Here is a 15,934-nt window from a genome sequence, read left to right as displayed (position 1 = left end):
CTTGTTGTGTGCTAAGAAAAAAACAAAAAAACCTGCACAACAACTGGGCACTACTGCACCAGGGTTTCCACATTTTTGGACTAATTGATTTCCATGACTTTTCCATTGTAATTATTGAATAAGGATATTTAATATTTAAATTATTCAATAATGTATCATTCAGATCAATTTGTGAACCGGTTCAATCGACTCACTGAAAAGAAATGACGTTTGTTAAATAGGTTAGAGAGAGAGAGAGAAAGAGGAGGGGGGATCAGGATTGGGAAAGGACCTTAAGCTGGGACTCGATCTCGGGTTGCCCGGGATTCTACCGCAACAAATGTCAGAGCACTGCCCACAAGGCTACAGCTCTAACAAATTTCCATCAAATTTAAGATTTTATTTAAAACACAATTATAAAATGTCCTGATATTTCCAGGTTTTCCATGACTGTGGGAACCCTAGCTAGTTAAATGCAATTCATTTGAAAAACATTTTGTAGAATGTTTCCACTGCTGACAGACACATGCAACACTGTGCATTTACTGTATTTAGAAATCCTTTTAATAAAGTAGAAAGTGAAAAAGACATTTCAAACACTTCTATAACTACTACTCTAGAAAATACCACAATTAGTATAAAATGTAACTCAAACACATTTTGGAAATTTTATGAATATGCAAAGTCTTGCAGATGCTCTCTTCCCATGTGCATTTCTGACAACAGTACACAACGGATGCTAAACTCTATGCTGAAATTAAATAGAAGAACTTGACTGTTGCTAATGACCTTGTCAGACTCATAGTTGGCAAGTCTGCAGCTGAGATCAGCATAGCCCCAGGCGAAGGTCTTATTCCAGGCAGGAGGAACCAACACCTTGTTCTGCTCGACAGCCAGAATGCCCTTGTCAGTGCACACTATCTGACCCACTGGCTCCTTTAGCTCTGTAAAACAGGAAATGACACACACGCAGAGCTTATTTAAATGCTCTTCACTGTATGGTCACAGCAGTTAAGGATATTCCACACCCTAGATGCCAAAAACAAATTCTGCCTGATAAGAACAAAACAAGTTTATCAAATTAAAAGTGATAAAAATGTAAAAATGTATCACTATTAAATCATTATTAAAGATATTTTTTCAGTGATAATACAAAAATTATGCAAATATGACACAGAAAATGAAAAGCAATGACCGGTAATAGACGACAAAAGACAGAACAGGATGAGATTCAAAACCACACATATTTTAAGTATTTGGATCTGAACTGGTTGTGCTTTGATTCAGTTATATGGTCACAGAGCATGTATTGTCAGTCTTCGGCCACTGTAAACCTCTGTTACCTCCCATATTACCTTTAACAGGGGTGAGAGAGGGCCGCAAGTTGTCCAGGTGATGGAAGAAGATCTTGTCTAAGGTGGAGTTCAGAGTAACTGGCACACCAGGGACCTCTCCGTTGGATTTACTGCGCACCCGCTTTGGAGGATGGGGCTTCTTGAACAGCTATAGTGATAAAAGAAACAGTTACACTTGACAGTGGACAAAACAGACACTAGTGCTAATGAAGGCACATAAAGGATACAGTATATTTAATAATCTTTATGAAAGTACAGTAGAGAACCTGTTTTGGGATCTGGCCGAAGTTGTTGATGAATCCAATGGTAGCGGTTTCTTTAAGTGGGTCATTAATGTTGTAGATGTCCACCTGGCCCTCATAGAAGAGATGGTGGAAGACATTTACAGCCTCCACTGCTGGAGGACCCTGTTGCTTATAACCAAATATCAGGTCAATCCATTCATGCAAATGGGCGCTGACGTAGTCACACTCCAAAGCCTGAAAGCACACAAGCATCCACAGGGTTATGCATTTTCTGAATTTACTTCTTTTATACTTTCAAGGAGCACACAGTTATTTTTTGTTTGTTGTGCTGACACCTAGCGGCAAATATTCAGCATCACCCAAGAGTAAAATATCTCTGTTACTGATGCCAGTGTAGAAATGCACTATTTGAAATCAGCCATGACTAATTCCATAAATTAAAGTTTAAATTAAAGATTATTAAAGACGCCAGTAAAAATCATATGATCTTGACATGGTGGTGCTTATGACTGCAGGACCAACAAACTGTAGATAAAGCAGCTTTTACTGTAAAACTGCTATGACAAGAGTCTTTATCTTATGTGAGGGCACATCATTTTAAACATTTTACAAAAGTATTATTAATTTCTTTCTATATAAAAGTTTAGCAATTAGCAATAAAAACAAAAACAAAAAAAGAGTGCACCTCTAATGTGAAATTAAGAGAAAGTTTCAAATAATGTCTTAAACTTTGATAAGTCAAAACAGTATCAAGCACTGATACACATAATCTCTTCTTCCAGGCTGTTGGTTTCATGAGGGTTGTTGTATTTTGATGCAAATACTTGCCTCTCTGTGAACCCTGATAAACTCTCTTGGGTCTCCTTTCGCCCATGGAGGCAGAATCACATCTCCAAGCTTGGTGCCATTTTGTTTACTCCCTTCAAGAAAGATACATTTAATTTAACATCAAAATAATACATATATAAAGCAAAAAAGAGAGGCAGTATACAGGGTAAAGATGCAATACTGCAATATATGCAATACTGCAATATATGTATTGCATTATAGTAATAAGACATTGTATTACAGCAAGGGTGATTTCAAAGGTCTTGACAGGTTTTGTGAGATTCACCCAGATGTGGCTAGTTTTCTCACCAAGGTCGAAGTTGTTGGAATTGAGCAGGAACTCAGGAAGGTAGAAAAACTCTGGGATGAGCTCTTTTACATCAGCCATGTTGTGCTTGGAAGCAGAGAGCCATGCCTCTCGGACACTGTGGAACATTCGGTCGGCCAGATCAAAATGTCCTCCCTGAGGGTACAGGGGTGAAACTCACATACAATCCCATGGCTTCTCATGGAAACAAGCATCGAATTAACTCTATCTGCCCTTCAATAATAACATTCTGTCAGAAACTAAGGAATATCCAACTTCATGCTTGTTTTAGCCTTGTAGAAACAGTACTGTAACTGGTGGGAAAATAATGTCATATATAAATATTTGTGATTGAGTGGAAGATGTTCTGCTTCTTGTGCTAGTCTGTTTCTCTTTCTGTGGAGAGGCCAAGTTTGTTTGCAATGCTCTGCGGAGGCTTTATATAGAGCATTTATTAAGACAATAAGCCAGAGAGGCCGTGTGTGACAGTGATTTTACCAAAGCTAAGAGGTGTTCTTAGGCATGACACAAAGTGGACTTGAGTAGCTTATTGCTTTTCTAAAACAGTGGCAACAGCACCAAATTAAAAGACACCAATACTGAGATACATTTAATATTCATAATTATAATAATAAAATATTCTTCCATGTAACTCATTATCCTTAGGGGAGACACAGTTGCCAAGCCACGTAGCAACCTGGCACATTGATATAGAATGTGCGCTCACAAGTGTGTTAAAGGAATATTCCGGGTTCAATATAAGTTAACCTCAATCGACAGGATTTCTGGCATAATGTTGATTACCACAAAAATTAATTTAGACTCTTCCCTCCTTTTTTTAAAAAAAAAAAAAAAAAAAAGTACAAATCGAGGTACAGTGAGAAAATGGAAGTGAATAGAGCCCATTTTTGAAGGGTTTAAAAGGCAGAAATTTGAAGTTTATAATTTTATAAAAGCACTTACATGAATTCTTTTGTTAAAACGGGTGTATTATTTGAGCTTTAAAGTTTTTTTTTTTTTTTTAAATAGTCATTTTTACAGTCGTTTTAAGGTTTGTTGATATTACATCGTCATGGCAACAATGTTGTAAACCTGGCTGTAACTTTACACAGAAAAAGTTAGTAAGTGATTTTAATCACACTAAATCATGTTAACACAAATATTGTTTGTCTTGTGGCTATACTTTTGAAAAAGTTAGTATTTTTACAGAAAAAAAAATTGTCCCCATTCACTTCCATTGTAATTGCCTCACGGTAAGTTTTTTTTTTTTTTAATAAAAGGAGAGGCAAGTAAAAGTTTTTTTATGGTAATCAATATTATGCCACAAATGCTGTCGATTGAGCTTAACTTGTATTGAACCTGGAATATTCCTTTAATAACCAGTGTGTCTCATCCAATCAGAATGTTTAGAGTCATCTGTTTTATAATAATGGGTGTAAAAGGGGTAGAGCCCTGCATTTCAGCCTGAGCCCAACGGGTTGACTTATTTACGCCCCTCGGGCAAATTTTCATGTCATAGTTCACACGCGGGCCAGGCATCGGACCTGTTTTAGGCTCCTCCTCCTTTTTATATTTTAGACATGAATTAATGAAAAGAATATATAATAAGTTGATGATGGTAAAACAAACATAGAAAGATGTTTTATAACCTATCACACTGACACACATGACACAGTCTGCTCACACACACAGGTTTCCCATGGACCCACGATTCACCTCACAAGCAATGGAGAACAGAGAAAAATTTAAATTTATTAGAAACTTAAAACTGAGAAAAACACAAGAGGAAAGGCAAACTTCTGGGCTGTTTTTCAAGTAGTGACAACCTTAAATGACGAGCCTACTGGTTATGCACAATGCCAACTTGCAAGGCTGTGCTAAGCTACAATAGTAAGAAGACGGGATCATCTCATTTACAAAGACATTTTGAGCATGGAGGATGTAGCAGACCAACCAGCAGCAGCAAACAAATGAGGGTGAGTGATTTCCTCGCCAAACCAACTCCCTCTATGGTGAAATCACTCATCACAGCTAAATGTGTGAATTTCTGTTGTATGGACATTCGGCCATTTGAAACAGTAGCAGGGAATGGTTTCATCCAGTTAGCACAAGAGCTAATATATGTAGGCGCAGCCCACGGCCGTCTGTCAGCTACAAGTTTACTCCCTGACCCCACCACAATCTCCCGAAAGTGCAAAGAAATGGCGACTGCTAAGAGAGGGGACGTGGTTGAAGAGATCAAGGGGGTCTTGTCGTTGATAAATGTGGGCATGACAACTGACATGTGGACGGATGATCACCGTAAGATAAGCTACATGTCAATCACATGTCACTATGTCACACCACAATATGACATGAAGCGCAGGGTACTCACCACAACAAGCCTCCCAAATAAGGCCAAAACAGGAGACAATATCCGAAAAGAGTTGCAGCAGCAATTAGTCTCAGTCCTTGGCTTTGATGCATTAGTGATGAATAATGTTGTCTGGGTAATCGATCAGGGGGCTAATTTTGTTGCCGCTCTCCGTCCATACCGGCGCCTGGATTGTCAAGACCACTTGTACAACACTGTCCTCTTGGCATGCCTTGAACCCAGACGAGCTTGCAGAAACAGTCCCAGAAGTAGCAGATATCCTGCAGGCCGCCAAGGCTTTAGTCCGATATTTAAAGCACTCAGGTCTGACAAGCCGGTTGTCAAAAACTGTCAAACAGATGGCAGAAACCAGATACAGCAGCATATTCCTCACCCTGGAGTCAATTGTGTCAGTCTACACTGAGTTACAGGAGATACTTCAGAGCCGTGGTGAGAGCCAGCGACTACACGATGTGTCCCCAGATGTGCTGGCCTTCCTGGTGCAATTACTGCACCCGTTCTATGAAGCACAAAGGGAGTTGGATGGGGATAAATACCCAATACTGAACCTTGTCGTGCCTTGGCTACACAAACTGAAACATCATTGCCAGCCAGATGTGTCGGACACTCCTTCCCAAGCAATTATCCGCCAACGACACCTTGAGTGCATAATGAAGAAAGTCCACATCCAGCCACTTCACAAACTGGCCATATTCTTATGGCCAAAGTTCAGTCAATTAAGGATGTTCACCAACGCCGAGAGGGATGACATCCATCAGCTGGTGAGACGTCAGATAGCCCGCTTCAGAGAGGAGAGGGTGGCGGCACAAGGGGCTGATCAACCAGCCGGTGAGATTTTCTTTTATGTGTTTTGTTATTATCATTATTATTATTTCACTTTATTTGCACCGGCAACAACATCAAGTCACTTCCCTTGTATTAAATAGGCCTCTAAATTAATGTATTAATCATAGCCTACTTGACCTTGGCCTAACTAATAATTATAATTATGATTCATGCAGCAGCGGGCAGGCCAAGCAGCAAAGAAGAGAGCGCTGGCCGAGTTTGAGGAAGAGTGGGAAAACATTGTGGAGCAGGAGGAGGATAATGAAGTACAGCATTAACTGCGCCTCAATCCCAACATGGAAGGTGATGGAAGAGATGTGCTGCGCTGGTGGAAACAACATGAGACCATGCTACCGCGACTGTCAAGACTGGCTCGCACGGTGTTTAGTTCCCCGCAAGTAGCAGTAGCAGTGAGCGTGCCTTCAGCGCAGCTGGAAGAGTTATAGAAGGAGGACTGGACTGAAACCTTCCACCGTGGATGCTGTGCTTTTTCTCCACGATGATCTGTAAGAGACTGTTCTTCTGGCTGTAGCCATGTTAAGACTAGGAGGACTTTATTTTCATTAGTCTAACTGTTGGAAACTATTGGAAATAAGAATGGCCATGTTCTGTGGTGAAGCCTTGATTTTTGAGGTAAGATAACCTGCATGTTTTTTTTTATTTTATTTGTTTAGATTGTATAGCCCGTTCGTTCGTTTTTCTGCTTTTTACTGTGGTGGTGATAATAAACATTTAAACTAACATTGTGTGATATGCTTAAAGTGTTTTATATCTATGGATTTTACTGTAGGTAAGTCAAGTGTTGATTTGAGAGGCTAAATTGATCAAACGTGATCAACTCACTGTCGGCTGCTGGCCGCTTGGTCGTCACTTTAAAAAACAAAAACTTTAATTTAACAAACAAAAAATGCTCCAAACATTTTCTAAATTAACTTGATAAAGAAACTAAAAGAAATATAACTACTTTGCCATTACAAGCAAAACTGAACTATTTTAATGGCTGCAATAGTAGCATAGGCTAAAATAAATAAAATAAAATAAAAAAATAAATAAAAAACACGGGCTCCAGTCAGACTCGGGCCGAGAATTCCGATAAGCTGTCGGACAAGGGCCGGGCTAGGGCCTAGATTTGAAGCCCGTGCAGGGCTTTAAAAAGGGGGACAAATGAGGAAGGTTGAAAAATTTAATGACAAGACTATCTTAACATGATTGAGGCTTTCCTTCTCCCGCACAAGACATCGCTGATGTCCCTACAATCCCTTATCCCTACAGTATCTCAGTTGAAGGACACACAATTGTAGCCTCCAGCTGTGTTGCAAAACATATGCCGTGTTTACACTATATGACTTTAAGCCCGATTTTCTCTCGCCGACAGTTTTGTGGAGATTGCTGACAAAAGCCCGAAATCATAGACAAATCGGAGCTCGCTCCCGTGAACGACGAACGCAATGTATGAATATCAAAGACGCGATATGAGAGAAGCGCTGACGCGTCGCCGATGTCAGCGAGATATCTAGAATGTTAAATATCTGGACCTGTCTGCCATTCTAAATCACGCCATGTGAAATGTGTTTTGACTGAATACAACTGCAGCGTTGACCTACAGCCAATGAGAGAGCAAGAAACGGGGCACAGAAAGTTTCAGTGGGAAGAGTCCTAATGTACCTGCGACAGAACATTAACTAGCATGGCTGTGGTATCAAGAAAGTCTCACTGGACCGAAGAAATGGAGGAAAAATTTGTGGAACATTGACAGGAGCACCAGTGCCTATATGACATTTCCTCTGAACTGTACCACAACCGGGTGGAGAAAGAGAAGAGTTGGAGAGAAATTGCCAATTCTCTTGGACAGTCAGGTAAGCAAATAGGTAGATTTTTCAGTAGGAGGTACTTTTTCATACTGTAACCAATAAAATATATGATGCCTTTCACATTATGTAAAGGTGATTAAAAACATACACATCATATTCTGAAATGCATAACATATGATCTTGCATTTGTTTTCTTTCTTGTGTAATTCTCATATCATTTCTCACGTATACTCTGTTGTGAAATGTAATTTAGAGTCCAGGCAGAGTCGTCGGGGATTCATCAGTAGTGAAATGTTTTGTAATGTGTTCACCCCTGTTGCCGATTCCTTGTGTAATTTGAAAACCCTATGACTTCCATGACAACACAGACAGTTGTGTAATATGAACGGTACCACAATCCGTCGTCTTTGAAAGTCGTGTAGTGTGTAGGAGGTATTAGTGTCACCCGAGAAAACCTGCTTTCTTGTCAAACTGCCATGTCCTACTGTTCAATGCCCCACAACATAAGGAAAACAGAGCCCTTTTCTGACCACAACTCTACTTCACTGTTTGTCTCTCATGTTTTGTCTCTACACGCCTTTCGGATGAGACATTAAACTGAGGTCCTGACTCTCTATGGTCATTAAAAATCCCAGGCCACTTCTCTTAAAAGAGTAGGGGTGTAACCCTGGCATCCTGGCCAAATTCCCCCCATTGGCCCTTATCCATCATGGCCTCCTAATAATCCCCCTTCAGTAATTGGCTGTTTCACTCTCCTCTCCACCAATGGCTAGTGTGTGGTGAGCGTTCTGGCGCACTATGGCTGCCACTAAATTATCCAGGTGGATGCTGCACACTGGTGGTGGTTGAGGAGAACCCCTTGTTCACTATGTGAAGCACTTTGAGTGCAGTGTCAAAAAAGCACTATTTATTAAGTGTAACATTCATAACGTCCATACACAGATCTTTACACTAGTTTTCACTCTGTATGAGAGTTTCCAAGTCCTAAAATTTGTCCATCTTTGTCCCTCCATTGGCTGGAAGAACTTCCAATAACCGGCAGAACTTTGTTGTTTCCACACCAGCACTAAAACTTTCCTTGGCTGCATTTCCCAAAGCATCGTAAGCCTTAGTCGATCGTAGAAACCATTGGCGCCAATGGTCTCTACAATCAACTTAAGCTTGTGTTGCTTTTGGGAAATGCAGCTCTGGGCTGGTTGTCTTGAACCATCTTAAGAGATGTTCTCTGGCAAAATCCTGGTTAGCTATTAGTTTAGAAGCAATAAGATCCAAAGTCCAACATATTTGAAAATAGTATAGGTTGCTTCATTCAGCATGCATTCTCTATTCTTATCTATTTATGCTGGAAATTGGCGTTAATGTGAATTTTGCGCTTTGTTATAAGTAACTTAGGTAAGAAAGTCTCAGCTAAAGCACAAAGTAAAGAGAAAAAAATGACAGAAGCAACAAAGTACCAAGACAGAGAAAAAAACAAGTATGACATCAAACGTAGCTAACCTGAAGCCTGAGGAATATCTGTGTGAATGGCTCCATTCTGACAAGATATGAGGCCACAATCATTGCAGAGGAGTAATGAGTGCCATAATGATATGCTGGAGTCTCCCCTGGGAAGAAATTAATACATGTTTTAAATGTTTCTACACAACAAGTAGAGCTCAAACATCATCCACATTGGCCTTTGACTCACCATTAGGATCCTCCCAGTCTTTGAATCTTTTCTTGTACTGGATCAACCTGTCATCTGTCTGAGCTCCCATAGGTTTGGATAAGTTTCGGAATGTCTTTGGATTGCTGAGGTCCAGTTCCTGTGGAATAACTCAACATCATTAACTTTCTAAAGAAGATTAAAACTCACATTGCAAAACCGGATCTTTCCAAGGAAGAGAATGACACTAAACTAGCACCAATCCTCCTTCAGAGCGTAAAACAAATTTTCATGCTGCAGTAATAATTGTATGGAAGAGACAAGGACACGTCTGTACCTCAGAGTCAAAGTCTGCCAGGATCCATGGAAAGACTGGATACTGCATCAGGTCATTATATGACCTTCCGGCCAATGTGTTGAGATGCATCAGATACTGGAAGTTACTGATTTCTCCTCTCTGTAAATAAGTAGATCTTATGAGCAACACCCCAAAAAAAAAACATTAAAAAAAATTCTTTACTGAGAAGAGAGCATACCTCCCATCTTTGGGTCACCGACTTCTCGCCAACAAGCGTACTGAGAAGGCCAGACCTGTAAACAAAGAAACGGGCACAATAAAATTTTATTGGACTCCGAAATACAGTACTTCATGATCCTGTAAATATTAGGACTTGTTATATTTGGGGAACATACCCCTGTTCTACACTGGTGTTGGGACGTTGTCCAGAAACTGACTCTGAGCTGTCGGCTAGTGAGGGAACGACTGCCAGGAATCTAGAAAACAAGATTTAGCTTTTAATCGCCTTGAACGGAAACTCTGGGAAAGTTTGGAAATGTGTTATGCTAAGAGACATCTGTGTTCACTCTACCTCTGATAGACTTTGTTCCGGACTCCTTTTTGGAAAGCTAACAGGTAATTTCTCCCATCTCCGGAAAACACTTCTACTGCCATTGGCTATGAGGAAGACAGCACAGGATCATTTTCATCAGTCTTACATAAAAGTGGAATTGTGTTTTATATGGGTGCTATTAGATAATCAACTGAGCCGAATTATTATTTTATTTCACACCTGAAGCAGGTATCGACGTTTGTGCACCTCTCTGATGTCTTCATAAGCAAAGATGCTGCAGGTTCTTTTCAGCTGACTTTTACTCTGCCGGGCCCCCCGAGGAATGATCGGCTCATGCATACTGCGAACGTCACAGAAACAAGCAGCCTAAAGACCCAGTATAATCACTAAAGAAACAATAAATTCTGAAATTCTTTAAAAATAAAATAATGGTCACCAAAAGACAACAAAAGGCTAGAATTTAGTTTGTTCTTTTTCTTTTCTTTTTTTTTTTTTTACAATAAGGTTAAAAAAAAAAACAGAATTCAGGTCTAATAGGAAAGAGTGTTGTATTTCACTTGTGGAGCAATTGTCTCTTTTAAATTACTACAGGCTTCTTTTCTCTTTTTACATAGTTTAAAGTCTTACTTTGCAGGTAGTGTCTCAATGTCTCTAATCTCTCTGGTGACAGTCATAGTAAAGCCGTCGATCACGTAGAAATGTTCTTTCCCAAATAAGAGCAGCCCTTCACTGGTGTCCAGACCCTGAACTCGAGCACAGCGGTACATGTGCTGGATCTATCATAAAACACATGGGAAACAATTCGGAAACTGTTCATATAAATCAGTCCAAATTCTCTGCACCATAAAGTAAACAACATAATCATCCAACCAGACTGATATTACTAAATACCTCCTTCATATTAATGGTGGATAATCTGATCAGAATATGACTGATCCCTCTTAGAATTATATTAATTAGAATAGTGTTGAAGTGTGAATAGAACGTTGAGAAAGAAGAGGTGGAGCTTTGTAGGGCTGCAGACCTTCTCTCCCTCCTCCAGCAGACGGAGAAGTGTGGTGTTATCAGTTTTCTGCTCCTCGTCCATGGCTCCTGACTCTAGCAACTCCTGAAGCTGGTCTTGACTGTCCTCATCAGCCCCATCTGCTGTGGAGCGGGACCGCTTTAACGGAGCCTTCACCAGACCTAAAACACCACCCAGACAAGCACAATCCAAACAATAACTGTAAGTACAGTGAGTCAAGCATTCAACACTCATATCATCACTACATGCTTAGTATTTTTAATCGATAGACACACATCATTACTAAGCTATACTAAAAACTCTTTAGCAAACTCCCATATAATTTTCAAAAGTCGGCAGAATTGGTGGGTGTCAGTCTTATGAACAATGACAGACATCACTGTATTGATAATACACTGTATTTGTCTTCTATCTCAAATAAACTCCAAATAACCTTGTCTCCAAATAACAGCTACCACTAAGAATTCCACACATTTTGGGAGCACAGACAAACTGAAATTATATTTGATTACAAACTTTGTCGTTTATTCACTGTGTAACAGATCATAGAGAGCACAATCATGTTAAAATGACCTTTGACTCTTGCAATGGTGTCCTCTCCATGTTCAGGCTCCTGTTGTGTTGTCTCTCCCTCTGTGTTTTGCTCTATAGAGTGCTGGTACATCCCCGGGTTCCCTGACAGCAGCCTCATGTAATACTCCTTACTGTCATAGCTGATCGCTCGCCGGTAACGCACTGGTTTCTGAAAGAATTCAAATATAAAAATAATATTGTTCAACTTCTGTTTAATTTAAAATTATTAATTCATTAAGGAAAACATCTCTTTATAATACATATTTTGGATTTATGTACTGTAGATCCATTATGATGAAAACCATTTCAGTGAAAAATACAATATTTCAAGGGAGTGACAGGCAGAAGAAATCAGTCAGAGGCATGAAAACACACTTTGGCTAGGCATAACCTCTTGTGCTGGTGGAGCTGGTAACAAAATTCTTTAAAGCATCAGTTCATGAGAAAAACCCACACAGACAATTCAAATACAGTCATTTGTAATGGCAACTGCTAGACTGTTGGTGGAAGGTTCTTAAAAACACCTAAAATACACACTTTCCCTTATGGAAATTTGAACCTAAAATCTTGATGTTGGAAAGAAAAAGTGCATGGACATGTTGTTTGCAAGCTACCCATTAAAACAGGAGGCCTCAAATTTGAAATGTGAGAAACAAGGGTCTCAGGTTTTTACAACCATCTACAGGAGTGACTGTTAAAATATCTAAAAGGTCTAAAAAAAAAAATAATAATTAACTCTCAAAAGCCTCAATAAAAGTATGTAATTTCTGTGCAAATAGTCTAGGAGTGAGCCAAATAGACATAGTAACAATGGCTCAGCCAATTGTGTGAGTTTGGGGTGGGACTACCTGTTTGAAACTTGATAAAAAAAAAAAATTAAAAAAACAAAAAAAACAAATCTGTTTGGTGCCACTAGTGGTGCAGAAATCATACACTTTATCTATAACATATGATAAAATTAGTTTGTTAACAATGACAGACAACACTCGTTTGTCACAAAATATTGTTCAACTTCATAAAAAGGATATGGATTATAAGGGATTTGTTAGCATGGGAGGGAAGGAGCTGCCTGTTGTAAACCTATTTTCTAGAGATGTCTTTGTGTATGAAATATATTCAAAAGGAATGATAGCAGAGGAACCAATTCCAACGAGCATTGCAGGAGCTGTGCTGTTGCATAAATTCAATCGGCCATTTAAGTGTATCTCTGTCATGAGACAAACACATCTAAAAAAAAATAAATAAGCTACTGTCTGAGACAGTTGAGCATTTAGTAATGCAGTTGTTTAGGAGTAAATAGCAAGGCAACCCTGGACTGTTATGCCAACCATTGCCCCCAGCAAAGGCACCTGAGTGAAAAGGGGAAAAACAAGTGATAAGGCCACAAATGTACAAATCAAAAGCTGGTGTTCCCCTTTAAGGCCACTTATGTGAAGTCATTAACATCTGGCTGTAGCTAATTCAAGTTCGAGAATGCACAAAAGATTCATTCAGTGCAGATTATGAACTATTAGTGCTGTATACACTTTGGTTTCAGTAATGCTTTGGTTAATGGGGTAAACAATGTTATGATTAAAGCCAATTATGTTTTGTATTTTGGGCAGTTGTGTGTTTATGGAATGTTCTTTCATTCACCATGGTTCCCAAACACACTTAGACCAATGAATTTCCATGGCTTTTCCATTCATTCATTATTACGGAATAAGAATTTCTTGATATTAATTTTGTGGTGAATGTATTTGCAAAAATATTATCAAAACAATGAAATAATTTATAGTTGAGCATAACCTGAAAAATTTATTTTTGCTAGACAAATGTAATTTTCCCAACAAACCTCTCCTTTCAAAGCCTGAAAACCAGAATTTAAAATTCTGTGATATTTCCAGATTTCTCAGAAAGCAGGCTGTGGCTGACTATCTTAATTTAAATGTATTTGTTTTCTGTTCTCCACAAATCTGCATTTCAATCCAATCCAACATTTCAATCTAAAATACAGACTTACCTGGGACAAAACTACACTAAATGTATCTCAATACTCATGAGGGGAGGGGGGAAGACTCACACTTACCTGAGTGCTTGTGTTAGGCTCGGGATCAGGTACATAAGGATAGTGAATGTAAAACATATCGTTCCGAACCATCTTCTTCCTCATTCTACAGGGTCCCTCAGTCATGTCCAACTGAAATTTGTCCAGGTGGGAGCCAATAGGAGGACCCCAGAGGCCCCTCTCCCGAAGCAGCTCATATTCAATCCCTGCCCACTCATCCATAACATACTTCAAAGCATTCTGCTGCCTCTGTGAGAAAAAAACAAATGTATATTTGGATCAAAACCATTTTTTTTGTTTTTTGTACAAGTCGTACCAATACAAGGATTAGGAAATAATTAAAAACATTTTGTAGGAAAAAAGTTTAACAACAGAGTTTAACCAGCTGAGGCTGTGAATTAGTATTGTTACAATACCCTTGTGAGACCCCGCATCCACATGCGTGGACATTTTGTTTCGGCTTCGCTATAGGCTATGCTTAAATTTCTTTTAAAACTAACTGATCTCAGTTCAGGAGACTCTAGGTTGTCATTTAAGGGTTAAACTTTCAGCGCAAGTCATGTGACAAAACAACATGGTGCCAATCTCAGCCGAGTTCGTCTTTCGGAGAAACAGCAACAAAACTACATCTGGTAAGAAACCAGCTTAAGTTTTCACATTAAAACCTGTTTGAGTCAAAAGAGTAGTGTCTCTAGTTTCATCCGCTATGCCATTTTAAAAACTACATTGATTTATCGTGGAACGGCACACTGCTAAACACAATGTCCACGTACTTGGACAATAGAACTAACTTTCCATAAAAATCCTACATTCACTGTGCATTATCACACTTAGAATCAATGGACGTATCCAAAAGCTGGAAAATGTTGCTTTCAAAGACTGTATATGGAGTTAGGATGAAAATAAGGTGCATTTCAAACTGTTCTGAGACCAGTGAAGACAGACAGCACACTGGAAGTTAAGTCATTCACTAATTAGGGAGCATCCTATAGCTTTCCTATGCAGCCTAGTGCATTCACTTCTAACATCTAGTCAAAAATTCAGTTTCATGCTGCAGATGATGTTTGGACCACTGAACATGTTTGGCAGACATGGGACAATGATAATCAGTACATAGATTCAGAATTGTATAATGCAAAATTTTATTTTAACATGGTTTGCAGTGATTTGATGATGCTGGCCATTACTTTTAATCAGAACTATTTATTCAGCTTTATAGAAAATCAGCTGTAATGTCTATAACTTCTCAAAAACATGAATAACCAACACTCATGGACACATAATAAACTGATAAAAAAAAAAAAAAAAATCCTTCTAGACTTTCTATAGCTTGAAATTACTTAAAATTTCACAATTTAGTCCCGCTGTCGTGGACAAATGTGAGGACATACATTTTTAGGAAAACCATTTGATCTCGAATTTTTGCTTGTTTATTAGGTGCCACTAGTTACAAATCAAAAAGGGAAATGGAAAATGCACACAGCAGTCACACGGGGGTCTCAGGAGGTTAAAGTATATCCAACTGCCCAGTTTGCACTTAAGGTGCAGGTTACCTCTTGATACTCCTTGTACTGCATTGCTACCAAGTCCCGAACCACAGCGATGTGCGTAAACATCCACTGGAAGGTTTCCTGTGGACAGGTAAAACAGAACACTCTAGAACAAATAAGTGTGAACACCAGCTGCCTGTGCAAGTCAATTAGATTTTATCAGATGTGAAATAATTTTCCCATTTGTGAGAGTTTTCTGGTCTGGTTTAGGTACCTGAGCAGAGAGGTTGTTTTTGTTCATTCCGCTTTCCTTCTTGCTGCGACGGGAACCGGTCAATTTTGACAGACCAAAGCCACTGCTGACTCGAGAGAGTTTGGACTGATTCACTGGAGCAACAGTCTCACCTCTACTGATGCATTTCTTTTCATGGACTAGAGGAAGAACAGAGAAGGTTTGACACAGTAGGAGAAATGATGTGTCACTGTGACATTTTTAAAGGTGAAGTGCGTAATTCTGTGCCACTTGTGGCACCAAAGGAAACACAATCTGTTTATTTGAGCAGCCAGATTGGGCCAGACA

General features: G+C 39.3%; 1 protein-coding gene across 2 annotated transcripts in view; it reads right to left on the bottom strand.

The window, feature by feature from the left end:
* Positions 1–15,934, bottom strand: part of LOC127438155 (WD repeat and FYVE domain-containing protein 3-like) — a 124,892-nt gene that overhangs the window by 25,176 nt on the left and 83,782 nt on the right. For both annotated transcript variants that reach the window (XM_051693505.1, XM_051693513.1), the window contains 18 exons: positions 15,629–15,786; positions 15,418–15,495; positions 13,886–14,113; positions 11,818–11,986; positions 11,245–11,405; positions 10,848–10,996; positions 10,440–10,560; positions 10,239–10,324; positions 10,063–10,143; positions 9,906–9,960; positions 9,707–9,826; positions 9,412–9,529; positions 9,222–9,328; positions 2,717–2,870; positions 2,408–2,499; positions 1,601–1,813; positions 1,335–1,482; positions 769–923 (listed from right to left, as the gene is read on the bottom strand). In XM_051693505.1, the coding sequence (XP_051549465.1) occupies positions 769–923; positions 1,335–1,482; positions 1,601–1,813; positions 2,408–2,499; positions 2,717–2,870; positions 9,222–9,328; positions 9,412–9,529; positions 9,707–9,826; positions 9,906–9,960; positions 10,063–10,143; positions 10,239–10,324; positions 10,440–10,560; positions 10,848–10,996; positions 11,245–11,405; positions 11,818–11,986; positions 13,886–14,113; positions 15,418–15,495; positions 15,629–15,786 (2,393 nt within the window). The remainder of the gene's footprint in view (positions 1–768; positions 924–1,334; positions 1,483–1,600; positions 1,814–2,407; positions 2,500–2,716; positions 2,871–9,221; positions 9,329–9,411; positions 9,530–9,706; positions 9,827–9,905; positions 9,961–10,062; positions 10,144–10,238; positions 10,325–10,439; positions 10,561–10,847; positions 10,997–11,244; positions 11,406–11,817; positions 11,987–13,885; positions 14,114–15,417; positions 15,496–15,628; positions 15,787–15,934) is intronic.

The sequence above is a fragment of the Myxocyprinus asiaticus genome, chromosome 4 (assembly GCF_019703515.2).
Source record: "Myxocyprinus asiaticus isolate MX2 ecotype Aquarium Trade chromosome 4, UBuf_Myxa_2, whole genome shotgun sequence".
Taxonomy (NCBI): Eukaryota; Metazoa; Chordata; class Actinopteri; order Cypriniformes; family Catostomidae; genus Myxocyprinus; species Myxocyprinus asiaticus.
Note: the sequence above shows the minus strand (reverse complement) of the source record. Positions and strands in the feature narration are given on the sequence as shown.